At 52.4% G+C, this 27,042-nt stretch overlaps 9 protein-coding genes across 9 annotated transcripts; 4 read left to right on the top strand and 5 right to left on the bottom strand.

Moving 5' to 3' along the window:
- Positions 1-201: 201 nt before the first annotated feature.
- Positions 202-4,147, top strand: spt5 (transcription elongation factor spt5). Its single transcript, XM_071038108.1, has 5 exons — positions 202-687; positions 750-914; positions 985-2,462; positions 2,511-3,253; positions 3,307-4,147. The coding sequence occupies exons 1-5, from the start codon at positions 580-582 to the stop codon at positions 3,903-3,905; spliced, it is 3,093 nt and encodes a 1,030-aa protein (XP_070905837.1). The 5' UTR covers positions 202-579; the 3' UTR covers positions 3,906-4,147.
- triA (putative mRNA capping nucleoside-triphosphatase) lies at positions 4,148-7,620 on the bottom strand. Its single transcript, XM_071038107.1, has 3 exons — positions 5,342-7,620; positions 4,843-5,289; positions 4,148-4,771 (listed from the first exon to the last, which is right to left on the bottom strand). The coding sequence occupies exons 1-3, from the start codon at positions 7,025-7,027 to the stop codon at positions 4,601-4,603; spliced, it is 2,304 nt and encodes a 767-aa protein (XP_070905836.1). The 5' UTR covers positions 7,028-7,620; the 3' UTR covers positions 4,148-4,600.
- A 241-nt stretch (positions 7,621-7,861) lies between these two features.
- On the top strand, positions 7,862-10,271 carry BJX68DRAFT_223206 (acyltransferase family protein). The gene has a single exon (XM_071038106.1). It carries the CDS (start codon positions 8,304-8,306, stop codon positions 9,969-9,971), a length of 1,668 nt encoding a protein of 555 aa, XP_070905835.1. The 5' UTR covers positions 7,862-8,303; the 3' UTR covers positions 9,972-10,271.
- Positions 10,272-10,277: 6 nt separating this feature from the next.
- Positions 10,278-13,127, bottom strand: BJX68DRAFT_223205 (WD repeat protein). Its single transcript, XM_071038105.1, has 4 exons — positions 11,834-13,127; positions 11,170-11,773; positions 11,043-11,114; positions 10,278-10,986 (listed from the first exon to the last, which is right to left on the bottom strand). The coding sequence occupies exons 1-4, from the start codon at positions 12,584-12,586 to the stop codon at positions 10,568-10,570; spliced, it is 1,848 nt and encodes a 615-aa protein (XP_070905834.1). The 5' UTR covers positions 12,587-13,127; the 3' UTR covers positions 10,278-10,567.
- Positions 13,096-14,673, top strand: BJX68DRAFT_11206 (putative pantetheine-phosphate adenylyltransferase). Its single transcript, XM_071035925.1, has one exon. It carries the CDS (start codon positions 13,332-13,334, stop codon positions 14,547-14,549), a length of 1,218 nt encoding a protein of 405 aa, XP_070905833.1. The 5' UTR covers positions 13,096-13,331; the 3' UTR covers positions 14,550-14,673.
- Positions 14,673-15,567, bottom strand: BJX68DRAFT_11270 (uncharacterized protein). The gene has a single exon (XM_071035935.1). It carries the CDS (start codon positions 15,409-15,411, stop codon positions 14,797-14,799), a length of 615 nt encoding a protein of 204 aa, XP_070905832.1. The 5' UTR covers positions 15,412-15,567; the 3' UTR covers positions 14,673-14,796.
- Positions 15,568-15,909: 342 nt separating this feature from the next.
- Positions 15,910-17,791, top strand: BJX68DRAFT_11209 (F-box domain protein). Its single transcript, XM_071035926.1, has 2 exons — positions 15,910-16,446; positions 16,523-17,791. Exons 1-2 carry the CDS (start codon positions 16,089-16,091, stop codon positions 17,656-17,658), a joined length of 1,494 nt encoding a protein of 497 aa, XP_070905831.1. The 5' UTR covers positions 15,910-16,088; the 3' UTR covers positions 17,659-17,791.
- A 322-nt stretch (positions 17,792-18,113) lies between these two features.
- Positions 18,114-23,292, bottom strand: BJX68DRAFT_251612 (putative regulatory protein Ral2; the record flags this gene model as incomplete). Its single annotated transcript, XM_071042414.1, has 7 exons — positions 18,114-20,648; position 22,174; positions 22,417-22,669; positions 22,728-22,887; positions 22,939-23,031; positions 23,107-23,215; positions 23,270-23,292. The coding sequence occupies 7 exons, from the start codon at positions 23,290-23,292 to the stop codon at positions 18,114-18,116; spliced, it is 3,174 nt and encodes a 1,057-aa protein (XP_070905830.1).
- A 1,147-nt stretch (positions 23,293-24,439) lies between these two features.
- BJX68DRAFT_251611 (major facilitator superfamily domain-containing protein) lies at positions 24,440-26,250 on the bottom strand (the record flags this gene model as incomplete). The annotated part of the gene is made up of 6 exons (XM_071042413.1): positions 24,440-24,540; positions 24,607-24,915; positions 24,972-25,121; positions 25,182-25,616; positions 25,675-25,752; positions 25,806-26,250. 6 exons carry the CDS (start codon positions 26,248-26,250, stop codon positions 24,440-24,442), a joined length of 1,518 nt encoding a protein of 505 aa, XP_070905829.1.
- Between the last annotated feature and the right edge of the window lie 792 nt (positions 26,251-27,042).

Raw genomic sequence — 27,042 nt, 5'->3', positions numbered from 1 at the left:
GTTCTCTCGGAAATGAACGGTACTCAGTACTAATGATCCCAGATTTTTGATCTGAAGCCCAAGAGGTTGCAAAAATATCTTTTGAGAAAGTTGGTAAGGATGAAAGATCGGAGTGCACTACGGTGGCGCGTTAATACCAAAAACGCAATGGTCCTGCCTTGACTATGAAACTCGCCTTCTGAAAGCCTTCGACTCCCGAGTGCCACACATTCCCCTCTCTTTTCAGCAGCTACTTGATATCTCGATTGCTGCTCGTTGGGAGTGGTCATCTTCATTCTTCTTCCGGGTCTCACTTTCATTTGACCTTCCCTCGCAGCTCCCGATACCTCGTTGGTGTTGCGGACTCGGCGCGCACCGAACAGGGAATCGTCCTACTATCCTGAAGGCTCTGCGACAACACCGACTACTGATTATTCACTGATCGGTCGCAATATATTTCTCCTATCTACCTAGCCTACCTTCGAACTACACTCACCGCTTTAACGCTCTCCCGTAAATACCACGTCGTTGCCCTCCACTTTCGCCTTCGAACCTGCACCTGCCGCCAACTTCTTTCTCACATAGACTCCTGTCGCCGGAATGTCTCGCAACTTGATAGATCAGGACTTTGGGTCCGACGAGGAGGATGATGATTTCAATCCCGCGCCTGCAGAGGAATCAGACAATGAAGAGGTAGATCGGGGCCAGGTTTGTATTTCTTGGGATAATGGATAATTATGAGGGCACTGGGCTGACGAGACGGTATTAAGGCTGGGCACCGTGGACGTGACGATAACGCCCGAAACAGGGATGACGATGAGGATAGAGAGAATGAGGCTGGCGGAGACGAAGATGAGGAGGATGACGATGACCGCGGAGAGGACGACGATGAGGAGGAGGCAGAAGAAGACGAGGAGGACGAAGATGCTGTTTCGGTGGGGTTTCCTTGCTTTCATACTCTTCTCTATCGGACAGTTGCTGACGCATATCCATTTTGTCATGTAGGGTCGATCACGAAAACGCAGGAGGGGTCTTGGTGTTCACAACTTCCTCGAAGTCGAGGCCGGTGTCGATGAGGACGAAGATGAGGGAGAGGATGAAGAGGAAGAGATGGAATTTGGTGGTGATTTACACCCAGATGATGCAGATGCGCTCCCCGTTGGGGCAGAGATGGATGACCGTCGACACCGTGACCTTGATCGTCAGCGCGAGTTGGAGGCAAGCATGGATGCTGAGAAGCAAGCACAATTGCTTAAAGAGCGTTACGGACGGAATCGCGCCGCAGCCTCGGACGCTGTCGTCGTCCCCAAGCGGCTTCTACTTCCTAGCGTCGATGATCCCAGCATCTGGGGTGTCCGTTGCAAGGCCGGAAAGGAGCGTGAAGTGGTTTTCGCAATCCAGAAGCGCATTGAGGAAAGACCCATCGGTTCACGAAACCCCATCAAGATCATTTCGGCCTTTGAGCGTGGCGGTGCTATGAGTGGCTATATCTATGTTGAAGCACGAAGGCAGGCCGACGTCATGGATGCCTTACAAGATATGTCGAACGTTTATCCCCGGACGAAGATGATTCTGGTTCCCGTGAGGGAAATGCCGGATTTACTGAGAGTTCAGAAGTCGGAAGAGCTCAATCCTGGCGGCTGGGTTCGAATCAAGCGTGGAAAGTACATTGGTGATCTGGCTCAGATCGAGGAGGTGGAGACGAACGGCCTGGCTGTGACAGTCCGCTTGGTTCCTCGTCTCGATTACGGACTGAACGAAGACTCTGGCGCGCCTATCGTCGACCCTAAGAGAAAACGAGCTACTGCGAATGCCGCTGTCGCTCGACCACCTCAACGCTTGTTTAGCGAAGCCGAAGCCAAGAAGAAGCATAGCAAATACCTCTCTGCTACGTCTGGTCTAGGTGGAAAGTCATGGAGCTACCTGGGTGAAACCTACATCGAAGGTTTCTTGATCAAAGACATGAAGGTGCAGCATCTTATCACCAAGAACGTTAATCCCAGGCTCGAAGAAGTCACCATGTTCGCTCGCGACTCCGAAAACGGCACATCAAACCTCGATCTTGCCTCCCTTGCAGAGACATTAAAGAACTCTACGGCAGAAGAGTCATACCTCCCTGGAGATCCCGTGGAAGTCTTCAAAGGTGAACAACAAGGTCTTATTGGCCGCACAAGTTCCACTCGTGGAGATATTGTGACTATCTTGGTTACGGAAGGCGAGCTGGCTGGCCAAACGATAGAAGCACCTGTGAAGACACTCCGCAAGCGCTTCAGAGAGGGTGACCACGTCAAAGTCATCGGCGGTAGTAGGTACCAGGATGAGTTGGGTATGGTTGTGCAGGTTCGAGATGACACAGTCACTCTTCTCAGCGATATGAGCATGCAGGAGATTACAGTCTTCAGCAAGGATCTTCGTTTGTCCGCTGAGACAGGTGTTGATGGGAAACTGGGCATGTTCGATGTTCACGATCTCGTCCAACTAGAGTTAGTCTGCTCGTACTCACATCGTGTTCTTTGCTAACAGTTTTCAAGTGCTGCTACAGTTGCTTGCATTGTCAAGGTGGATCGTGAGTCATTGCGAGTGCTGGATCAGAATGGTTCCATCCGCACCATTCTTCCTACTCAAGTTACCAACAAGATTACTCCGCGCCGGGATGCTGTCGCTACAGATAGAAACGGAGCAGAGATTCGACATGGGGACACCGTCAAAGAAGTCTATGGCGAGCAGCGGAATGGCTTGATCCTTCACATCCACCGCTCATTCCTCTTTATACACAACAAAGCCCAGGCTGAAAATGCGGGTATAATCGTTGTGCGCACCACCAATGTTGTAACAGTTTCAGCGAAGGGAGGGAGGTCGACGGGCCCGGATCTCTCGAAGATGAACCCAGCTTTGATGAAAAATGGCGCCCCAGGCGGCATGATGGCTCCTCCTGCGAGGAGCTTTGGACGTGACCGACTGATCGGAAAGACAGTCATGGTCAAGAAGGGACCTTTCAAGGGCCTCGTTGGTATTGTCAAAGACACAACGGACGTCCAGGCCCGCGTGGAGCTTCACTCTAAGAACAAACTTGTGACAATTCCCAAGGAGTTGCTTGTCGTCAAAGATCCTATTACCGGCCAGACAATTGACATGTCTCGTGGCAGAGGAGGCCCACGGGTTCCTCAAGGTGGTTCGGCCGCTCCACCATCTGGCTGGCAGGGGGGTCGTACTCCAGTGGCTGCCGCCGATTCCTCAAGAACACCAGCCTGGGGTGGGGCTGCTTCATCCAGAAGTAAGTGTCTTTCTTTTTGTTCTAATTTACAAGCTTTTCTAACTTTTCTTTAGCTCCTGCCTGGGGTGGTCTCGGTTCTCGTACACCTGCTTGGAAAGCTGACGGCTCACGAACATCAAATCCCTATGACGGCAGTCGCACAGCCTATGGAGGCGCAGGGTCTCGCACGCCAGCCTGGAACGCGGGAGCACGGACGCCATACGGCGGCAGCTCCGGTGGCAGCGACTTCGATGCCTTCGCAGCTGGCTCAAGGACCCCTGCCTGGGGCGGAGCTAATGCTGGTGGTCGTACCCCAGCCTGGTCAGCCGGTGGTTCTTCAGCTAGCAACAGCAAGGCTTACGATGCTCCCACACCCGGCGCAGCTTACTCGGCACCTACCCCAGGCGCATATGCCGCCCCGACTCCCGGCCTTTCAGCACCAACGCCAGGAGCCTGGGCTGACAGTGCGCCGACACCTGGCGCATACAATGCTCCCACGCCAGGTGGTCCGTCAAGAAGACCATACGATGCGCCGACCCCTGCCGACTTCGATGGTGGAAGCCGCCCATATGATGCACCAACGCCAGCGATGGGCGCCGCTACACCGGGAGCTGGTCCATACGACGGCGACGATGGCGGTCCGCGATACGAAGAAGGGACTCCAAGTCCTTGACCGTGTAGAATTGCTTTCTGAAGGCGGTTAATGGTTTTCAAACATAAAACTGGCGTATCCTTCTCGGATACTTTTTTACATACCTTCATCTATTAACCCTTCAGGTATCATCATCTGTTTAGTACTACCGTGTATTACCAACCTATCTTACTTATTCATGCAAACGCAATGTACTTACCCAACTTAGCGTACCCTTGATACTACAAAGCTCCGAGATGTGCTCAAAAATTTCAACTCGAACAATTGAATGATAAAACTCCCGCTTCATCCACGATCCCTTGAATCTCATTCCATTCCAATTCGCCGACCAGAAAATGTATGTAACGTAATAGATATATAATAAAACACAAATGGGGATTAGAATCGAAGCAATCCTCCACATTCGAAAAATGATAATTTGAAGCTGTACTTGTTTCTTTTCATTTCTCCCGATTTTCGCCGCGCAACTTTCGTCTTTTGACTTGCTTCTGCATATTTTCCATTTACCACCGCCCACTGCCCGTGTTCCATACCGTTGATTCTTCTCTATAAATAGATGTCGTAATATCGAATTTGGTGGGAAAGGGACAAAAAAAAGTGCTCAAAAACGAGTCGAAGGTGGATGAGGAGTTGAATTGGTCTGTTGCGAAGAAACTCGCGGGCTTCGTAGGTAAAAGGGAAGAGTAAGAGTGCGTGAGAGAAGTATGAATGTATGTTCAAGCGGGTACTGCACGCGCCAACAAGCGGATATTATCCAAAAGGCCTTTGACCAGGTCTTCGTATTGATTCTTCGGGTCCCCTGACATGGCGAGTTGTCCTTGGCGGCGGATTTCAGCAGCTGAGACTTCGATCTCGAGTTCGTGGTCGAAATCACCTTTTGCGGAGGGCTGTGCAAGTGTTAGATCTTTATTAAAAAGGGGTAGAGGAGACGGCAATAAAGTGACGGAAAGAGACGTACCTCGGACCTAGCGACTTGAGTCAAATCAATCTGATATGCCAGGTGCCGGTAGCTCATGCGGTCTTTATTCCGGTCACTAGCGCCACGGCCTGTATCTGCGGGTGAGAGGTGGGAAATGTCGCCGTCGTAGTTTATTTCGAGGTTGACACTGACACGCCAGTCGACGCAGGTGCGCGGACTATGGATATCAAGATCCGCGACGCGGCATTTCACGATTTTGGCGAGAACTTCCCCTGTGCGTTGATCGACGGTGACTCGAACTCGGGGCTTGTGGCGAGGATTGAGATTTTGACGAATGATGGGTGGCAGGTCGGAGGGAGAGACTTCGTAGAATGTATCGCGTTCCTTCTTGTGTGCGTATGAGAGGGGAATTCGGCCGGGGTTAGCTTGTGGCATAGACGCTTTCACAGCTTCGTTAAGGAAATTGTTCATGGCTCGATGTTGGGCCTGTATAAAAGTTAGTTTATCGGGTAATACTAGTGGGGAAACTGCCACGTACTTGTGTCATGCTGCTTTCAAAGCTTGTTCGGATGCGGGAATTTTCTCGGTTGATGACACTCTCGCTGAGTACCGGCAGCTGAAGCCTCTCCCCGCGATCTAGGTCTATCAACTTGCCTAGCTTTGCTTCTATTTCGATGATAGCACCTTGACCTACTGCTGTTGAGCCAGCAGGACCCGCCGCGGCATCCTTTCGAAGAACCACGTGCTGGAACAAGAAGTCGCATACTATCTTAGTTATTTCCTCGTGCGGTATGAATCCAGTTATGGATGGCTCCCAGGGCCCTAGACTCTTCACTTGCGGTGGCTCCGAGGGTTGCGATTGCGCCGCAGGTGTCGAAGGGGCCGATGGGCCGTTAACGACTGAGTTCTCTCTTTTGATCTTTGTTGGCGGTGGAGTGGCGCGTGATACAGCCTGCTGGCGAACCAGCCATGGATTTTGCGGTGTGTTTCTGATATGCTTGGGAACAGGGGGCATTCGATTGGGAATCATCGGACACCTTCCCTTTGTGCGGGTTGTCCTTTGCGCAAAGATCGGCGGCTGATTGTACCGTCTTCGTTTCGGTTTGGGAGATTCAGGGCTCGAATTGACCAGTCCCGAACCAGTTACAAACTTAGCTTTAGGCGGTAGCGGTTGCCCTTGTCTCGCCTTTGGGGATTCATTTGCGACGAAACCTCCGGATGAAGGGGGGCTGTTGATCTGCGATGCGCTTGACGCGGGATGGTTAAGTGAATTCTGGCCAAAGTTCCGATTCCCTTGCGCCGCCACGCCATTTTCCCTGTCAATCAGCTGCGCCAAGGCGGCCTGCTCACTGTGCCCTGCCACGCTACCGCGTCGGACGCCTGGAGAGAAGGCAGTCTTCGGGCTGACACTCTCATCGGAAGCCCTCCTTTCGGGCGCGACCGAGGCCCGTCGCGGGGTCTGTTCGAACGTCCTTGAATCATGCCGCACGGGTCGAGGGACCGCGGTTGGCGACATGTGCATCTGGGTATCTTGTCCGACCCATGGGCTGGACGCGCGGTTCGATAGGGAATCCTGGCCTGAGGACTGGGGGCGCGCGGATGACGGTGTTGATTGATGATAAGGAGCGGCCACAGAGCCTCGCGGCGTACCAGGAAGCGATGCTTGTGCCGGAGGAGAAAACTGCTGGGGTGGATATTGTTGTGACACGGCGGCGGGAGGACTCTCTCTATGGGGGAATGAGTGGGACGTGGAGGAATAAGGGGTCAAAACAGACTGGATAGATTGAGAGCGCTGGGGAGCGACTGGCGTTTGCTGTTGCGATTGATGATGTTGTGGATGATTGTAGGCCACAGGCGCGGCGAAAGAGTCGCGTCTGGTAGAGGGACCATAAGGTCCGGGAGGCGGACTGGGACCGCGCTGGTGCTGTGCGCTCGCATTCAAGGAAGGTGTAGGGTGGTATTGATAGGGCGATTGTAGCGAACCGTAGGAGGAGCTTCGGTCTGGGGAAGTTTGGGCGCGCTGGAGCTGTGGAGGTTGCTGTGGTGGCCCGTTGGGATAGCCGGCCGGATAGGAGGATGACGATGGTGGAAGCTGGTCGTGTGAAGGGTAGACTGGCTCGGACGGTTTGCGAGTGAGTTGCGGCGGGGAGCGGTGGGATGGAGGCGATGGAGGGCGACGCGAAGAGCCCGCGGCATCACTATTCATAATGGTGCGCAAATCCATGGCGACTGGAGGTTTTCTTTTTTCCTCCAAACGAATTCGAGATGGGCTCAACTAGAGCAGAAAAAAAGACCAAGCTGGCACGGGACTGCAAGAAACACGACGCACCCCCTTCCACAACACCCCGAGGCGGATGATGGGAGAGTTGGTGCCTATCAAGGACGGAGCTGAGGAAGGGGTGGGGGTGATGGTGAAGAAGACATTTAGGGGATGAAAGGGATGCCAGAGATGTGGTGAAGCTGAAGGCAGCGATTCAGACCGATAAGAGGAAAAAGAAAGGAAGATCGAGCGAAGTCGCGGGTCGGAGTCTGCAAGCTGAGTTGGCAGAGGATCAGCAGTGGTTGAGCAGCAGGTTGTGCGGATTGCAGACAGAGTGTTCTCTTTCAAGATAGAGACAATGGTGTTGCATCCAGCAACCTCTTTTCGCAGCTGGTTGGATAAGACCAAATGCAAGATTGCTCCTATTGCGCTGCTACAGGGGTACAAAGAGTGGAAGTTTATATCTACGCTTCCGTCTCGACATAGGCGTACGTACTGGTCAGTTTGACGCAACTCAATATAGCTCTACTAGAAACGAGGATATAGCTGTCTCAAGCGGAGCTGTCACATCTTTGAAGCTGCTTCCGTTCTGAGACTTGAATATTTTCTGCCAGGCGGTGTACGACTAGATCACATGATTTATATGATGTGATCATGGTCTGTGCCTGCCCGTTCGGGAGGGTTTTACGTTTGAGCAATGTCACATGTCATTGAAGGGCCTAGATTCGAAGTATACAATCAACAATAAAAATTATATATAAATCACCGTTAATGAGCAGGAAGGAATCATGCTGATGGAGCTACTCTATGCTGAACCTTTGGTGTGCATGATTCCTCTACATACATACTCGAAGATCGACCCCAATGGTGAAACGTCAACCCTCCTGAAATACTCCGGATCGACAGTCGCCATTTGGCCTTAACCTCTTCGCCCTCTGCTGCTCACCCAGCATTTCATTTTCACCTCTTTTCTCTCACTCAAGTCGATACTCATCCGTCCAGTGGACCCGCCCCTCGCATTCGATGGGACACTCACCATTGAGACTACCATAGAATGCGCACTCCTGCCGTTGCGACACGCGCTCGCTGATGACGAGTCCCGGACCCATACCAGCTCCCCCCGTTGCACATATCGACTCCACCATTCGCAGCACATAACCACATATAAAGCTACGCACTCTTATATCGTCACCTGAGACAGAGGCTCTACGTCGGCCTCAAGCTCCTCACTCTCCCCGAAATGAGCGACCAGCATGAACCCCAATCGTCCCCGGCGATCCACAACGTTCCTCTCAATGACGTCGAATCCTGTCTCGAATCCGAATCGCGGAGTCGCGCTTTTCCTTGGCCCAACTTTGAAAGTCTATCAGCTTCAGATATTGTTTCCGACCCTTCTAAGCTCTCCCCGCTCATCGAACACTTCTCCGAAAACTGGCAGGATTATTTAGAAGATTGGTTCACGAAGCTGGGAATCGTCATTACCCCCAGCTATCTACAACACTTGGTCGGTGGTCAACCGCCTCCGCAGACGAAACTTCATGCGATTGCAGCGCTGGATGGGTTGCGAGGATGGGCCTGCTTGCTGGTTTTTAACTTCCATTTCCTTTTCACCTATACATGGAAGGTTGCCGTTGGTTGGGGATTCAACAATGACAATTTTTACCTCTACCAATTACCAATCATTCACGTCCTCGTCTCAGGTCACATTATGGTCGCCATATTCTTCGTGATATCCGGATATGTGCTTTCCTATAAACCTCTCAAATTGATCCGCAACCGCTCCTGGGAAGAGACATTCGTCACATTGGCGTCTTCAACATTCCGACGCGGCCTCCGATTGTACGTCCCTTCGATAGTCGGCATTTTTCTGGTCCTGGTCGCCGTACGCATAGGCGTGTACAACTACTCACAAACTGTTCTGTACGAGGGACACACCATCAGGGGCACCAACGAGCAGCATCCACCGATTATGGTCAAATCACTTGTCAAGCAGTTGTGGGATTGGTATGCAACAATTGCGCGATTAATGGATCCTTTCGACTGGGCCCTATACTACAACAACTACAACCCCCACCTGTGGACCATACCTGTCGAATTCCGCAGCTCTATTGTCCTATTCCTCACGATTCTCGCCACCTCCCGCGTCAAGACAGCCGTGCGCATCTCCCTAGTCAGCACTCTGGTCTGGTTTTGCATGCGCTACGGCCGATGGGACGTTGTCCTATTCTTATCTGGCATGCTTATGGCTGAAGCCGATCTCATACAAGGCCTTTGGGATAAAAGCCCATCTGCGGAAGAGGAACTGAAAGAAAAACAGGGTTGGAGCGCCCATACCACTCCCTCGACATCCAAACCTCGACAACCATTCCGCCTATTGAGCCCTAAGCGCTGGATCGCCCTCTTAATCCTAGGACTCTATTTCGGCTCGACGCCAAACACCGGCTACAAGTTCACCCCATTCTTCATGTGGACATGGCACGTCACGCCCAAAACATACCCCGAACCGCACCGCTTCCCGCAAACGCTCGGCGCAATCATGATCGTCTATAGTATAAACCACTCAAAGGACATCCAAAAGCTTTTTGTCAACCCCGTCTCGCAATATCTAGGCAAAATCTCCTTCGCATTCTACATTGTCCACGGACCCATCCTCCACTCATTGGGTTACTCTCTCATGCCGAATATCTGGAACATCACCGGGAAGGAGACGAACTTCCAGTACTGTTTGGGTTTCTTCATCGGCTGGGCGATCTGTCTTCCCATCTCTCTCTGGGCGGGCGATCTCTTTTGGCGCCTGGTTGATATTCCGAGTGTTAGTTTAGCGAGGTGGATCGAAGGGAAGGTTTTGGCGAGAACGGGCGGCGGTGGGATGAAGAAGTCACAGAAAGAGACTTCGCTTGCTCATTGAGGTGTTGACCATACTTTCTCTTGGGTGGAGCAAGCTGATTCCGCGAGAGCTGGCCTGAACTCAATGTGTACACAATCCTGGTGCTTGATCTACCTTCTTGTTTTCCGTTTGAGATATCCGTCCGATTCAGGAAATCGGAATTATACAACGGCTTTAGCGGGCGTATATTAGTCTGGACAGACATGTTTTTGTTTTTTTTATGTTCATATATGGATCTCTGGCCTACATGTCTAGTTTACCATTGCGGGAACTGTAGAAGCAGGCATATATCCAGATAGCCTTCGATCGGATATAATATACCCAGAATGTCTTCGATGCAATCGTTCATTCGTATACTCGTACTCGTACCAGGCGCAACCCAAGACGCTTCTAAGGACATAAATTTAGGGTTGGCAAATCCAGGTCTCTTACTACCCCAACAACCTTGCGGGATAAAGAGAAAGCAAGGAGAAAAAAAAATATCAAGCTCAAGATCAAACGCAAAGACAGATGCTTTGAATGACTAAAGTCGAGCTAATAGACGGCGCGATGAAGAACGAAAATTGGGCAAATAGTATGCGTGTCTAGTGGATATCAAACAACTTTTCCCTGGCTGTTTACAAGGCGACGCCCCATACTCCTCGTCCGCCACAGACGCCTAGCCAGTCGCGAGGGTGGCCGGCGCTTGTGGTGCCCCCTTGTGGTGACCAGCTGATGTTTGATATTTCGTAATCGCACTGCCATGCGGCTGCGGGGCCGCGCTCGGTGGTTGTAGATGGTGTGCCGGGTGTGTGCGCGGCTGGTATGACGGGGGTGGAGTTGTGTTGGTTGATGAGGTCCCAGAGCAGGACGAGGCAGTCATCTGCACCAGAGGCAAGGACACCGCGTCGGTTAGGAGACCATTCAACGGAATTGAGAGAGGCGGAGTGGCCCTTGAGTTCTAGAAGTGCCTGGCCGGGCTGGCGAACATCCAAGACACGGACTATGTTCGAGTCTTGCGAAAATGTGGCAAGCAGGTGAGCATCATGAGGTGAGGCTATGATCATTAGTATGGTAATTTATAGGGGTGGCTATCTTAGGAATGGGACTTACCGGAGATGCGCAGGAGCGGCGGAGGCCAGGCGGAAGCTGGAGCGGAGGGACTGCCATTGCCTGGGCTCATCACTAGCCGCCATTGAAGTCAGCATTGCAAAAGTATAGAGGTAAACAAAGAGCTTACATTTCTCATTCTTTTCTGTTGGCTCATATATGATGGTGCTGTGTTCCAGGCTGCGCAGGTCGAACATGCGAACACTGCCGTCAGCACCACAGCTGACGAACACATCGACGCTGTTCGCGCAGAAGCGCACATCGTATACTTCCTTGTCGTGCGCAATAAGCTGGGTCTTGGCTGTCAAGGTGGGAATGTCCCAGATCGTGCAGGTCGTGTCGATACTAGAGGTGATGATCAGACTTGGAGAGATTGTGTTCCAGTCTAGTGAGGTAATAGGAGCGGTATGCTCGGGTGATTTGGAGTTCGAAAGCAAGGCCAGAGGTGATAGCTTTACAGGCGGTGCATCCCTTTGGTTTGCCGGTCGCGTAATAGAATTGGTGACATGCGGAGATTGAGAGTTTGGTAAGGACCATAGTCGGAGATGATCTCCGGACGTGGCTAACAGGTCTGTGGACTGCTTCTGGGATGATGGGGGTTCCCATAGGATTCGTGTAACTGGATATGAATGGGTAGCTTCAGCTGTCTTAACATATTCCAGCTTGACCTCCCCGGCAGTGGCATCGGATGTATCAGGGTCGGGATGTGCAAGTTGGGTATCGAGAATTTGTATCTAATTGCTCAATGTCAGTGAAAAAGAACCTGGCAGGTAGGAGTCAGGATATGCCCTTACATAATTATGGTGGTCTTCTAAATAGCTTCCTAAAGCAATTTTTCCGCCGAAGGAGCCTGCATTTCCAGTGACTGGCCATTTACACCAATCGACAGCATAGATAGGCCAAGGGGTGATGTAGTTGCTGTTGGTAGGCACTTGATTTTCAGCGCTACTGAAGGCAGATGCACCTGTACTTGCAATAGGATCGCTTAGAAGGTCCCCCGGGGGACGAATATCTGCCAATCCTAGGGGCGAATACTTTGCGCCTTGGGGGGTGGGAGGCTGATATCCAACACCTGGCGATGACCCAGGAGGCCTGTACTTCTGCTGCTCGAATCCTGCCGGGCTGGATCTGGAATGACCATGGGAGTTCATGCCGGACCGCGGTGTCGTTGATGGAGGCTGAGGCTGGGGCTGGGGTTGGTGTTGCAATTGTGTGGTCAGTTGAGGCAGGGTGGGAAGAATAGACGGAGCCGTATTCACCGAGACTGCTGGTGGGCGATTGGCAGCATTACCTGGCTGGAGAGCACCGGGCAAAGCTGCTCCACTTATACCACCGTTTCCGCTGCTATACTGGCTGGGCTGAGAGCCCGAAGGCTGGATATTGATCGAAGGGAGATGGGTGTCAGGGCTCGTAGGGTAATCGTGGGACATCGAATGTCGCGGAAGAGCGCCTGGCGCCGAATTTCCGGCCGGGATATGTAGCTCTTCTGGTTGTCGGCCATAAATAGTCGCCCGTCGAGGGTCAAAGGCTTGCGCGGGGTTTGACATGGCGGCACTGAGGAGGGAAGGATGATATGCGAAAGGACTCGCTGGACCACTGCACAGCAGCGGCAGATTGGCAGCGTAACCACGGCCTTATAGTTTCGAGGGGCTCAAGCAATCGTCCTGGTTGGATTGAGGTCAATTGGACGACCTCTTCTCCCTGATATAGATGGCGGGCGGGAAGATGATAGAAGTCCAGCGACAGCAAGAGAGTGCGGGGTGTGATGCATGCCAAAGGAATGACTAAGAGGGCTTAATACATTTTGTGCCCAAGAGAGAGCAAAGGGAACCTATACAGCGGCGTAGGGCGTTGAACAGAAGCAGACGATGAGACCAGCTCCCATGCGAGGAACAGCAGCATAAGGTTATCTTGGGCAAGTGCCAGCTCTCGGGTGTGATTGACCTCCGCCCGACTCGGAGTCCCGTGATGCTGACTCATCCCCCCGGTTTCGATACGCGTATCTTATACTCCGTACAATACTCCGTACAATACTACGAACGGAGAAGAGCGCCGGATTCTGAACCGCGGCCTCGGCTGCTAGGTTTTGTCGACGATGCGACTTCGTTCTTACACCCGGATCTTTCGTTCGACTTCTTTCCTCCTGGACTTTGTCTGGGCCCCCTGTCTGTGACAGTTTGATGATTACACTCGTCTCCTTACCTGCTACCCATGGTTTTTGCTCTCCAATACTCGTGCCATACTGATAATCACTCTTGGTGAGCTTCCCCTCCGCAGTTCAGGTTCCCCGCGATGGCATCAGATCGCATATCCCCGCCATCAGCCTTACTCTTGCTACCCCCTCCGCCATCCATCACTTTCGACCAATTTCGAACTGTCTATGAGAAAACCTTGTCCGCAGCATTCAGCAATCTCTTGAAAAGCCTCAATGGATCAAATCGCATTGCGTCACTAGACATCGCTCTGTCTCTACCGGGTCTGCAATCTGCACCATGTCAGCCCCCAGCAAGAGCTTTTGCAAGCCTACAGCGCATCGTGGAACACGCCTACAGGCTCATTGGGGCGGTCTCAATTGAGCGAAATGTTGAGATGGAAGCACCCGGCGGCATCGATTCGCGGGTGATTTTGCTAGATTTCGATTCGGTGCGAACCTCGGAATATGTACACAAAGGCTCTGTCGCTGCCGAATGCAATGGTCCTATCATCGACGTTAGAACTCTGGCAAGCTCGGGGCGTCTATGGGATAACATTTTTTATCCTGATACTCCAGTAGGTCAGGATCTCGCGACGGCATTCAATAAATTTTATACTGCAAATGGCGGGACCCTTCAACCACTGTCGGAGATAGCCCAATGGACTCCGGGCGAAAATCTGGTGGTTCCCGGGAAGACGTCCGAGTCAGTCTTGCACCATTCAGTCATCTTGGGCGGCACGTTCGATCACTTTCACATTGGGCACAAACTGTTACTCACGGCGACCGCACTAGTCTTACAGCCGGCAGGAACCGGCCAGGCAGGTCGGGAGAGGACCATCACAGTCGGCGTGACAGGTGATGACATGCTGAAGAACAAAAAGTATGCCCAGTTCCTGGAGAGCTGGGAGGAACGGTGCCGGAACACAGGGACCTTCTTGACATCAATCATGGACTTTGGACCTCCCGAAACAAGCGCCTCACACGTTGAACAGATCTATAAGCCTGGCCCGAACGGCAGGGCCATGGTGATGAAGATCCGACCTGGGATAACCTTGCGACTGGTGCAAATACTCGACCCATACGGACCAACCATTACTGAGGAGAATCTAAGCGCCTTGGTAGTCTCCAAAGAGACTCGCTCGGGTGGTGCCGCTGTCAACGAGGAGCGAGCCAAACGGGGGTGGAAGCCGCTCGAGGTCTTTGAAGTCGACGTAATCCACTCGGGCGAGGTGGCTACCGGCGAGGTCGAGGATTTCGCATCCAAGATCAGCAGCACGGATATCAGACGACGGCGAATGGAGCTAGCCATGATATAGGCCGACGGATGGGCATGATGCGAATGCCACAACAGTGTACGAATGGTAGTGTATGTATATAGTGAATCCGGAGTCTGAAACCAGACGAGATGCAATGGCAGAAGAGTGTATACGCGCGCGTTGTTTTATTCAATAATCGCCAGTCGCACGCAGGCGGAGGTGGGGGAGAACCGTTGGTAGAGAAGACACTGTGAGCGCAAAGGGAAGGATGTTACTGCTTATCTGCCCGGTATTCGGGGAGGCGCCTTCAACCTTTCAAGTCAGCCTGTCGCTTGCCTCTTTGTCCCTGCCCACGCGACGCTGGCTCAAAATTGACCTTGACCTCGACGCGGTCAGATTCCAATAATAATAATAATAATAATAATAATAGAATTGTCCCGCAGGATTCTATCGGGTTCTGCATGATGCCGCAGTGGTGATTCCCGTGTCCGTTCCACAGCAGGCCCCTGGTCTCTTCCATGCCAGGGGCTGGAGATGGTACGGAGGTGAGGCCTGTCTCTCGCCTGGCAGTCACAGAACTAACCCAAGACTTCCAGCTATAGGAGCTGGTGATTCGCTTCCGTCGGCGGGGTTCCTGCACCTGCAGGTATCTTGCTGTCTGGTCGCAGCCTCTCTTCGAATCCTTTGCTCCCAAGTGCTCCTCCTTGACGCTCTGTCGCTCAATCGCCTTCGCCTTCCCCGCCCTGTCGCTCTTCGCTCCTCCAGTGCTCGGTCGTCTCTTCTCCCCTCCTCCAGTCCACGCCCTCAGCGCCTCCACCTTCCACCACCACCACCCCGGCAGCCCCTCGCCCTCTCTTCCAATCCTCCAATCCTTCTCCTCCCTTTGCACCTTCTTCTGCAGGTTCGCGCTGGGTGACCGCATGCATATTCAATCATGTGACTTGCGTGTCCCAGCCTACGTCCAATCTTCGTGCTTCGGTTGGCCCAGACGACTCGCCGCCGGGGCCACTAGATTTTGGATAATGCCGGAGGCCCTCGTCAACCTGGTCGATGGGACTGGCGATGTGGGACTTGGGAGATTTCGTCAGACATGTCGATGTGCTGCAAGCGCTGTGTCTGTGGCCCGCCGCCTATTATTCGGCTCTCCTGGACTTGATACAGCACAGGCTGTCTCTTTTGAAGCCAGAATAAGGTAAGATTCAGAGGCACATTGGGAAGCAAAGCGGCAGACAAGATGCATCAATTTTCAATATATAATTTCAAGACGCGAACCTGTCGCTTTTCTTGTTTCCTTTTTTTCTCCCGCTCCATCTTGTTTGCTTTGTATTCTCTACTTGTTGACGTGCCTTTGCTACTTTCGCTGCTCGTCCTGCGCCTACTGCTCTGCAGTCTTCCGCCGCTTCTTTGCTTATTTCATCCTCTGGTCTCTCATCTCTGTCCCAACCCTACCCCTGAATTGTTTGTCTACTACATTACGAAAGTCTTTCAGGAGTCCGGTGGACTCTTCCTCTCACAGCTCCCATCTTGTCACCTTAAATTCCATGTGGTTGCGAGGAGCGCAAGTGGCCGGACACGCGGCTGCAACGCTGTGCGAAAATCATGAAGCCAACTCAGCCAGGCATCGAAGATCTAGCAGACGAATTGATCCTTGAGATCCTCAACTTCCTCCTCGGCGCAGACCAACTGTCCAACGTCCCGTCTCCTGTCAATCTGCCTGATCGCTCCTCCGGGCTTGATGATCGGCCGCCTCATGTTCGCAGCGAGAGCACCGATTTAGACCAATTTCGACTCGTTTGCAAGCGATTCGCGCGGATTGGCACACCTAGGAAGTTTACTCGCTTCAACCTCCGGTTTGGGCACAGAGACTTCCAGAGGCTGGGAGAGCTTCTACACAACCAGCTGGCCTGTCATGTGAAGAATTTCACATACATGGTGCGGCCCTTCTACCAAGGAAGCGGTAACTGTCTCTCGAATAAGCAGTCCCTGCTGCGACTATGCTCAAGGACTCGAAGTCGGCTAATATTCAAATATAGGCTGGCCGCAATTTCTTAACGACGTCGATCCGACAACGTTCCCGAAGAGTAAGGATCGATTGCAAGACCAGACTCGCATAATTGAGAAAAATTACGACCAACAGATGCTCCTCAAGGCAATAGGGGCATTCTCATCCCTCGAACAGGTCAAGCTCCTTCGACTTCAGGACGAAGAAGATGAACGATTGCTGGACCAGATACATGAATTCTCGCTGGAAGAATCGCTGACGCTGGATTGGGAGCCCGCCTGTGCGCGAGCAGTCACCAACTTGGGGATATCTCTTCTTTCATCGAACTGTACTTCCATCGAGTTCGTAGGGTCACAAATCAGCCCCGAGGCGACAGGGAGGTTAGTGCAGACCCCGTCCGCCACGCTCTCCAATTTAGGGGCCCGACTGGTGGGCCTTGACGTTACTTTTCACTCGAACTTCGATCTAACAAGCCACATGGACGGCCTCTCGGACGTCTTCCATGACTTCTTCCTCGCCGCGAAGAACCTCAAGACTATTAACCTTCGGTTCGAGACCCCTGTTCCCCTAGATCTCCCGCTAGATCAGATATTTCATCGCACACAGTGGAAAGAACTTCGCACGTTCGGTATTCAAGGTTGGCTTTCAAGCTCCGAAGAGATCATTAACCTCATTCGCCGCCACCGCCGGCCGCTCCGCGAAATTAGCCTCGTCAACATCTATCTCCGCGACGGAAGCTTTTGGCGTGACGTGCTGTCTGTTCTACACGACGAAATGGATACGATAGAACACATTCTCCTAGATGGAATAAACTACGCTAGTCAGCTAGACGGTTCATCTTCTAATGCAACCAATGGCCATGGCAACAGTCATGCCATTGGCATTGGAAACGCAAACGGGAACGGCCATGGTAGCGGATCAGCAGGGGTTCATCAGCCTCCCCTTCCGCTGTCCGTCATTGTCAACGATAACACCCCGTCTAATATGGCAAATCGCGGGTATACACGCAGCCCATCCGCTTATGGCCTGCAAGCCCTGAGAAAATGTTCTGCAGACATGCTGGGCGACAATGGGATCAGTGTTGGGCAAAAGCAAAGGTCCTTCTGGGAGGCGTGGGTGTTGGCGAGTCCGCGCAACGTTGCTCGGAAACGAGTCTGGTTGGGCTAATGTCGTGTAATTGAGGGAGGTATATAGCGTTCCTACTTTAATTCTGTATCTTAATGAAGCGTTGCAGTGTGGGGTGGTTAAGAGGTGCCGACTGAATGAACGAACGGATGAATTATGCTCTGACTATATGTTCGTTATTGACTGCTCAGTAACTGGTCCTTTACACCCTCTCTTTTGCAAGGAAGTGCTGTGGGGGAGCTTGAATGTACGCTGAAGCTGTAGCATTGAATTGGGAAATAGGTCGATTCTATGTGTCAATGGGTGAGTATCCAGTTATTCAAAAAGATTCCGCTAACCACTGATTCATGAATAAAGGTATTTTCAACAGTATTCTCAAGATCTCGAAAAAGCTCGGGGGTAGAACAGACAGAGTTGACATTAGCCATGTTATCAATATATGGGTAAGGGAAATGCTATGGCAATAGATGGAGATAAAGGGTAGGGCAAGAGACTATTTATTGTGCAAGAGTCGGTTCAACGGCAATAGTCGCAGCAGACACCTGGCCCGAGCTGGGAGGTTTCGCGCTCCGCTCACGCAACCGTCGCCCCTCCATAAGCCCACGGAGTCCCCGTTTCTGAAGCCCGATGACGCTGCTCAGATCGCCGGTCCAAACCTCGCGGTCGCCGTGTGTTCCGCGGCGTCGTCGAGTAGCTCGCGCAGGGTCAGCGGAAAGAGGTTCCGAGTCGGAGTGATCGAAGCTCGTCGCGGACGCAGAGGATGTGCTCGCGTTGCTGATGGAGTCCTCGCGGTCGCTTCGCTGGTGCCGGCGGCTGAAGACGTTCGTGTTGATGCGGAGGGGCACGCCGCGGGGTCCCGTAGAGGCGCCGCCGGCGCTGCTGCTGGCGACGGAGGAGTTGGCGCCGTGTTCTGTGTCAGAAGAGTCAGAGTTTAACCGGCTGTCGCGGAGGGCGAGGGAGGCGGTGGAGTTTGCGAGTTCGTTGGCGGCGTGTGCGCCATTGAGGGCTTCAAGAGTGCCGCCAGGGCCGCTGATGAAGCCTGTGCCTCGGCCGCCGCCCGCCGCCATGGCTGCGGCGTTGAAAACAGCTGCTGCATTGCGGCCGTCGAGGACTTGATGGAGGCGTTCCACGACTGCTTCGAGGAGGCCGTCGACCTGGTATGGGCGAGCGAGTTGGAGGAGAGAGCAGAGAATCTGAGGGGTACAGAGCGGGGATCCGACTGGAGGAAGGGACGAAGAATAGAGGTAGTAGACAAGGACTTCGAGCGTGAGGACGGTGTGTGGAAGGTATAGAATGCGAGGGCGGGATGTTGGGGGTAAGCTGTGGGCGGAAGGTAGTTCAAGGTTCGCGAGGAGGGATTTGGAAGGGTTATGGCTGTTGCTGGCAAGGGTCGTGGCGTTGGAGTAGGTGCTGCCATGGTCCAGCGACGGCGTTATTGTGATGCTGGAATTGCGACTTGGGTATGGCGCTAATGCAGGCCGCAATGTCGCTGCATCTGATGATGTATCCGAGGATTCGCGCAAGAGCTGAATAAAATAGGGACCCCATCTACGACTGAGGATCCGTGAGTTCACCGGAATCCGCTCTCCCCCTACGGCTTGAAGCTCCATATCAGCCATTTCGGGGATTGCCAGGGCAAGCCGCCCCAATTCGTCGGAGGCTGGTGAAAACGGCCGGCCACCCGACGTGAGCTGAGATAGCTTATGATGGAACGAAGCAGGGACTGAAGGAGCACTATGAGAAGTGTATCCAGATGTCGGAGACATCCTGCAAGGGTTGTTGTAGAGCCCAAACGCCTCGAGCTCCACCATGCACAGATGAGTGAAGTTGATGCGACGGTGGTTGTAGTCTTCCACAAGATTGCGTTTCCGGTGCCCAAGAATCACGAAGGTATTCCTTCTCGCCCAGAGTACACCGCGGTTCCAGCTACCTTGTCCGAATACAGACCCACCAGCGTCAATCCGACCCCAAGTGAGGCTCTTCAAGTCGAGCGCCCAGAGCGCGTATTCTTGTTTTGACGAAGTAAGATAGGTTCCGCTCACCACAAAGTGTCCGTTGATGACACCACCATTGGGAAACCGTAAGCCTGGAGGGGAGGCCTGGCTCGGCATAGCCTTCTCAATCAAACGACCATCCGGCAGACGCAGCTGGAGTTCGAGTTTGACGTCTAGGAAGTTGTAGTTGGAGTAAATCAGCATTGGGCATCCTGCAGATCCGGAGCCTTCTGTGGGCTCCTGTGCATCTCTCTCCGTAGACGCTGACCCTATGTCTGACACAGTCATGCCGGTTAAGGGAGCAGCGACACTCCGATACGCACCACAACTCCTTCCTAGAGGACTCGTGTTTGTCCATTTCAAACTGCGTAGGTTGAATACGCTTATCTGCTCAATATAGTGGTTGGTGCTGTCCTGCCCACCTACCACTACCATTTCCGCTCCGCCAAAGCCATCGATATCCACACCGATCGAGCCCTGATGAGGATTGGCCGACGCAGGGTTATGGTGAATCGCAGAGAGCGGAGCGGTCGCGGAGGTGAAGTAAGCACTCGAGGGTATTATGGTCGCACAGTGAGCATAACGTCCCTGTGGAGAATCGTGGGTGTTGACACGAGTCCAGGTACGGGTTGGAACATCGAAAATGTGGATATCTGACATGACAACCACTTCGGGTTGCGGCTCATGGCTAGCACTGTTCGCAGCGTCTTGAGAAGAGCTTGTAATAGGCGACATGCCACCGTAGCATACCAACTTGTTATCGCCGAGAGCACAAACACTATGAAAATATCGCGGGCGGGGAATATCGCCAGTCGCTTCGATCCTCGACCAGTGACGCCGGATCAAGTCCAGCTCGAATATGTCTGACGTCAAATGCGGGCGGGTTTTTGAAAGGATACGTCCTCCAAAGACGTATAGTTTATCGCCGAGAATGGTCGTGGTGGCTCCGACAAGAGCGGGAGGCTCGCGGCCGGAAGTACGGCGTACATTGCACACAAGACCCGATAGATTGACAGGATTTGAAGACGAGTTCACCGTCTGAGCTCCGGGAGAGATTCCAGAGGAGAGGTGTTCATCTCTGGAAGAATCCAGGTGACCTAGACTCGACTGGCTTCTAGACATCATTCTGGAAGCAGGACCCTGGGGCCCTAATCAACTTATCGCTGATACCCCTCTTCCAATTGTGTGTGTTTGTGGTAAGCAAGGCGACAGTACGGACGACGTTCGGTGTGTGGAGGTATAAGTCGGAAGCCCAGGCGAATGCAGAATCCTTCCAGCGTTGATGATTGTATCCCCCGAGCTCGCTCTAATAGCTTATCTCCGTGCGCGGCGCTAGAAAAATCTCGAAGCCACAGGGTAGCATGAGCGTCGTAAGCAGGAACAGACAAGGCTGCAGCTGGAGCACAACCGAACACGAGATAGGATCCGTAAAGATAAAATCGATATATAGCGATTTCGCACCGATATTCGACGTCCGGTTCGTAGCGCGCGATTTGGCCGGGTCAGGGGCGGGCGGACGGACGAGAGCAATCAGCGTGGCTTCCCCGCCGTTGTGACTCTGGCCTTGGTGTTTTGTTTGGAGGGTTACGCCGGGGGAGGTTCGCAAAACGAGTGAATCGGCGAATCGCGACTCGTGAGGTAGCCAGGAAAGAGGCCGTAGATTTGTGACTTCTTTCTGCCTGCTTGGTCTGGAGAACGTTGAGGAGTCTAGTCGCCGGCGGGAGATAGTGGTAAGTGTTCTCCGACCACCTGTCGCACACAGCCTCAGCCTAGCAAATCAGCAAAAAGAAACCGAGACGACAACAGAAAGGGGATGGTGTCAGTAATAATGTTTGTTGTACCGTAGCGAATCCTTCTTCGAGCCGGTCGCGGTGGTAGTTAGTGTGGACAGTAGTGGATGTCCGACAGCCTGACTCGTTGAGAGGAAACCGTTTTTGGCAGCTGTGGAGAAGCTGGCCGTTAGATGATGGCCTCAATATTGAAGTCAATCTTTCTGACAGGTGAGGCTTAAAACGCCGCCAGATGAAATGAAAAGGCTATTGCTTACAATCCAGAATCAATTTAATTGACAATCGTCCGTGCCGATGATTTAACAGCCACGTTTTCTTCACACAACAGTAGTATTTATCCTTGTATCAGGAACAGCCATTCGCCCTTAACAGGGCACAAAGCATTGACATCTGGGAAACTCATGAAGCCAGATGAAAGTCCTGTACTATTAGTAAACCTAGGTAATCAAGGCATATTAAATAGATGAGGTAAGAAGTCGGGGAAAAGGAGGACGAAGATGTTTGCCTGTCAGGTCAGGAACCGTCGACTATGTGATAATAATAGCACTATTAATGTGGAATTTCTGGGCGGGGTATTATTTATGCTCGAGCAATCAGAAAACAGTCCTGGCCTGAATTCTCTGGCCTATACTGATGCTGCATAATTCTAGCAGCGACGGCTTCATGCAAGGTGACGAGTCTGTCTCCTAGTTCGTTTCCTTGTTGGCGAGAATTTGGCAAGGGTTGCAGACTGCTCTACGCTAATGCGTGCTCTCCTGAACATTAGAACGAACTCTGATTTTGGAACAAGGTGTGATATATTTAGTTCATTGTATCATGAGGTATCAATTATTAATGAAATCGCGTTGATTTCATTCCTTTTTGTGCTCCTGGAGCGGTCATCCAGTGACAGCCCCAGGATTACAGTCTAACAGCCAAAAAGCCATTTACTCCTTCTTGAGGTTGGTGAAGCGCAGGTAACTATTCGAGTAACGGTCAGCCAATGTTCTTGGAAAGCTAGTCTCGGGCGAACTCACGGCTTGACGACGCGGATGTCGCCGAACTTCTTCTGAGCATCCTCGGTGGAGACGGGAGGGGGGATGACAACGTCGTCACCAGGGAGCCAGTTGATGGGGGTGGTAACGCCGTGCTTCTCAGTGGTTTGGAGAGCATCGATGACACGGAGCACCTCAGCGGTGTTGCGGCCGGTGGAGGCGGGGTAGGTCATGATCAGACGGATCTTCTTGGCGGGGTCAATGATGAAGACGGAGCGGATGGTCAGAGCCATGCCTGTGAGAGAAGAATTAGAGGCAAGCTATGATTGACGCGCTTAGAAGTGTATATGTACCCTTGGAGTCGACGTTGGTGGTGTCCTGGTAGTCAACCATGTCGAACTGGTGGGCGATCTTGCGCTCTGGGTCGGAGATGATGGGGAAGGTGAGCTTAGAGCCGGTAACCTCGTCAATGTCCTTGATCCAGGCCTTGTGGGACTCGGTGCCGTTGGCGCTCTATATCGGATCAGGACAAACCCACATTCTCACAATTGGGCCTTGACTTACGAGACCGATCAGCTTGACGCCACGAGCAGCGAACTCGGGCTCGAGCTTGGCGAAAGCACCGAGCTCAGTGGTGCAAATGGGAGTGAAGTCATCCTAAACAAAACTCCGTTAGCATATGCTCTACCGACTGCGGTTCTGGAGAACCTCCAGTGGTGTATGGTAACTCACGGGGTGGGAGAAGAGGATAGCCCAGCTGTCGCCAATGTAATCGTGGAACTTGATGGGACCGTTGGAGGTGTCGGTCTCGAAGTTGGGGGCAGTCGAGCCGAGACGGAGGCTGAACAGCGTTGTGTTAGTTAATGCTACTCAAAGCATGGGTAAAGTTACTCACGGAGCAGCGCGTTCCTCAGCCATTGTGATGGTATATCTGGAAAATGGGTATAGATGAAGGGGGTGGAATGTGACGGGATTTTGGTGTGGAATTGGATCAGGATGAGGAAGAAAGAAGAGAGGTGGCTCCAATAAATAAATATTATGAAGAGGACCCTGAGATGCTTCAATGCCCCTCGATGGCTTTCCATGTTACCCCTCCATCTTCCCCCCTCGATCACGCAATCTGCCCACCGCCTGCTAGATGCGTGCACCCCCTCCACTTGCATTGCAAAGCCATCTTCGATCCAGACTTGCGCTTCCAACTTTCCGAGCTCAAAGAACGGTTCGCCAGTCTGAAACTTGGGGACCTGGAGAGTAGCTCCGTTATTGGCCCGTTCCCAGTCGGTGTCGCTCTCCATCTTCATATACGGAGTAACCTGATCCCGACTTGTCGAGCAACTTCATCAGGTTTTCTCTGCTACCAAGTATCTCAACCTTTCTGCGTTGGTCGCTGTTTGTTTCATTTTTGTCCTCCTCTGTCGACTCCCCTCTCACCCGTGTTTGTCGGCCGATCCCACTCAAGAAATGCATAGCTCGGCCGACAGCTTGAACCGGTGGCCAATGATCACGGATGCCGATGGCGCAATTCGCTCACATCATCGCCAAAGTCGATTCTCCATCGGGATTCGTGTTCAAGGCTGAGAGCCGAGCGAGCGGAGCGGAGAGAAACTGAAGAGGACAGAACTCAGACGCCTCGCAGGATTCTGGAGCTTCTCGATTCAGGCTTCCTCCCGCTAGTGCGGGAGGAATTCCGCACATAGATATTATTTTCTTTTATACATTAGGTCAGTCTAAGCTCGGTGCTGGCCAAGCTCTCTATCGTCCTCCGCGCTCACGTTAATGATCACTTGAACTCTGTGATCAGTCCGACACATGAAAAAATGGGCCAGACAGGGTCTGAACATTTGTGGCGAGTCCAAGCGTCTACAACATGACTGGCATCTAATCATGAGGCATGATTTCCTAGATACGATCAGGGTAACTCCAGGGAACGGTGTCAGGGACGTCTTACACTGGCAAATTTACTTCGCGCACGAATCTGAGGGCCAAAGAAGACCAAAACCCACGGCACAATCGTTAAGAGAACGCCCTGGACAATGTTAGCTCTTATCAACGATGGCAAAGGCTTTCATACTATTCCTCCTAAAAGACTGCAAGCAGCCGGGTATCCTAGGTTGGTGAACATGGCATTCGTCACCAACGGAAAGACGCCTCCTAGGACGTTGCGGCCTCGGACACATTAGCAAGTTCGATCACAACTCATCCTGAGCGAGTACGGTTAGGGTTGACGCATACAGAAAGACTGGGCCGCAATCGCAGAACTAGCATATCGGTGGTAAGTGTCCGCGAGATAGTTGAATGTAGCCAGGTAAATCGACAAAATCCCTATCGTTGAACAACCAATGGCAATGGTCGGAACAATCCATGGGATTGATGAGTACGATGTCCAACCAAACCAGAACAGACCTGCTGGCATCAAGATTGATTCGATGCATGCAAAGTACAGCCGTCCCTCGGGCGAGCTCGACATTTTTCCCGCGCGAGTAGCAAACTTCTCTTGATAGACGCTTATGGCCGTTGCTACAATAGAGGCGACAGAGACCGCTATGCTTCGTTAATCACTCGTCATGGTAGCATTCTTACTACTGGGATAGATATACCTGAGAATACCGCCCCATTCTGCTCAACATTGAAGCCGTGATTTGTTGAAAAGACAAGAGGTATAGCACTGAACTTCAGGTATAGAATAGCCCAACTGAACGCGACCCATAGTGAGAAAAAGAAAACCACTGGCTCGGTGAAAAGAAGGTCTTGCGTCCTGTATGTCAGCGAAGATCGCTCCGTATCTTCAATCTTAAGAAAGCACTCACGAAATGGCCGGTAGCATGAGATTGATATCATCTTGGCAAGGGTCTCACGCTCTTCATCGGCTTTGACCTTCCATCTAATCCGCTGAACTTGCTGCTTCTTGGGGGACTCGCTCGATTCAAAGACAACGCCGTAATAGCCCGCATCTTCGAGTGCTTCGTAGTATTTATTCAAGGTCCTAGCCTTTCGGCTCAAAAGAACGCTCCCACGTGTTTCTTTTAGGAAGAACCAGAGAATAATCAGGAACCCTGCAGCTGCAATGGCTTGAGAATAATAGATCCACCGCCAGCTCGCTCGTTGCTGGATGAACCCCGTAATAAGCGGGCCCAGGCCGGTACCAAAGAGAACAGAGCCCGCAAAATATGACATGGGGGTATTGCGATCTTCCGCGTGGTAAATATCACTGATAACGCCTCCAACCATCGTCGAAAAGGTAGCTATAGTTAATCAGGTCAGCACTGCTTCCTTGGAATCATACAGGCGCACAAAACATACATCCACCGATTCCCAAGAAAAATCTTGCGACGAGTAAACCAGCAAAAGAGTCCGTGGCCCCACACCCAACTAGGCATACTGCACTCTGTTAGACTCATTCTTTAATCCCCAATGTCATGGCTAAGGCACACCTGTGAACACAACACCGCTAGACACGAAGATCGGTCTTCTGCCGTTGATTTCCGAGAAGGGAGCTAGAACCATGGGGGCGATACCGAAGCCGAGACAAAACAATGTGATTCCCAAGTTGTACACAACCCTGCTTACACCCCATTTTGCGGTAAGCTCATCAGCCGGCGGGGTATATTCTCCTGCAGCATAGGCCGACATTGCAGTTACGCCGCAGGAGATCATTGTGATTACTGTCTTTCGAGGTTCGGACCACAGAAACGGCGAAGCATATTCTGAGAGGTCTGGACATGGCGGTGGAGCTGGCTGGCCAGGTTGCGGGGAAGAAAGGCCCACAGGCTGAGGTATTGGAGTGCCAAAGGTCAGGTATAACTCATCGATCGAGCTCTGTGAGATGTAGTTGCCTGGCGGAAGCTCAGCACTCTGGTCGGAATTGCCCATGACCATTGTTGGGTGGGTGTAGCTATACTCGGCGTTCTGTCCGAAGGTCGGGCGAGATTGCCGACCCTTTGCCGAAACCATCTCCGCAATTTGGAGATACTCTTTCCATCAGGGAGCCCGGCAGAGATGGGGAAGCGAGCCGAACTTATATGCCGCGGGGAGAAAGAGGGGAAGGGAGAGTATTATTCAGCCTTTCAGCGTCCAGCGAGGATCATCCCTCAAAATGAGTCGTGGTTGCGATCAGGCGCGGGTATCCCCAACCTTGGCTTCACCATGTGGGGTCGTGTTGTAGCGGAAATTCCGCGTTGCGGCTTGAAGCCTTAAGAAGGCCAATGAGCGCGTGAAGGCTACCATGGAACGTTTGCTAGTCAGGCAAGATCTCCTAGAGGGGCCAGTACTTAATAGCAAGTTGTTCATTGGTTGGTGCAGGAAAGAAGCACTTAACAATCTCAGTTTTGCGGCCCTCGTCATGTCCGCCCTGAAAGCGCTACTCCAAGCCGAGGATTTGGACATAGGATTGCGACATTTAGCCAGAGGGCACTAGACATCTTCCCACAGCTGCCGGAATCTTTGGCGTCAGTACCTGCAGTTAACAGAGCTTGGAATTGGGTTGCCATTATTGCCATCGAAGACTGAGACGCAGTATTGAATCGCAGAAGAGAGCAGTGAAGGAGGTGGAGCGAGATCACATGACATATATGATCTGCTTCGGGCTCGACGCGCGCCGTCGCGGTGTGGGCCCGAAGCCATCTTCGAGACTCTTTGATTTTTGACATCTGGGCCACAAACAAGCGTCAA

Source organism: Aspergillus pseudodeflectus (assembly GCF_044049435.1).
Source record: "Aspergillus pseudodeflectus strain CBS 756.74 chromosome Unknown BJX68scaffold_1, whole genome shotgun sequence".
NCBI classification, from domain to species: domain Eukaryota; kingdom Fungi; phylum Ascomycota; class Eurotiomycetes; order Eurotiales; family Aspergillaceae; genus Aspergillus; species Aspergillus pseudodeflectus.
The sequence above is the reverse complement of the archived record's forward strand: the minus strand, read 5'-3'. Positions and strand labels throughout refer to the sequence as shown.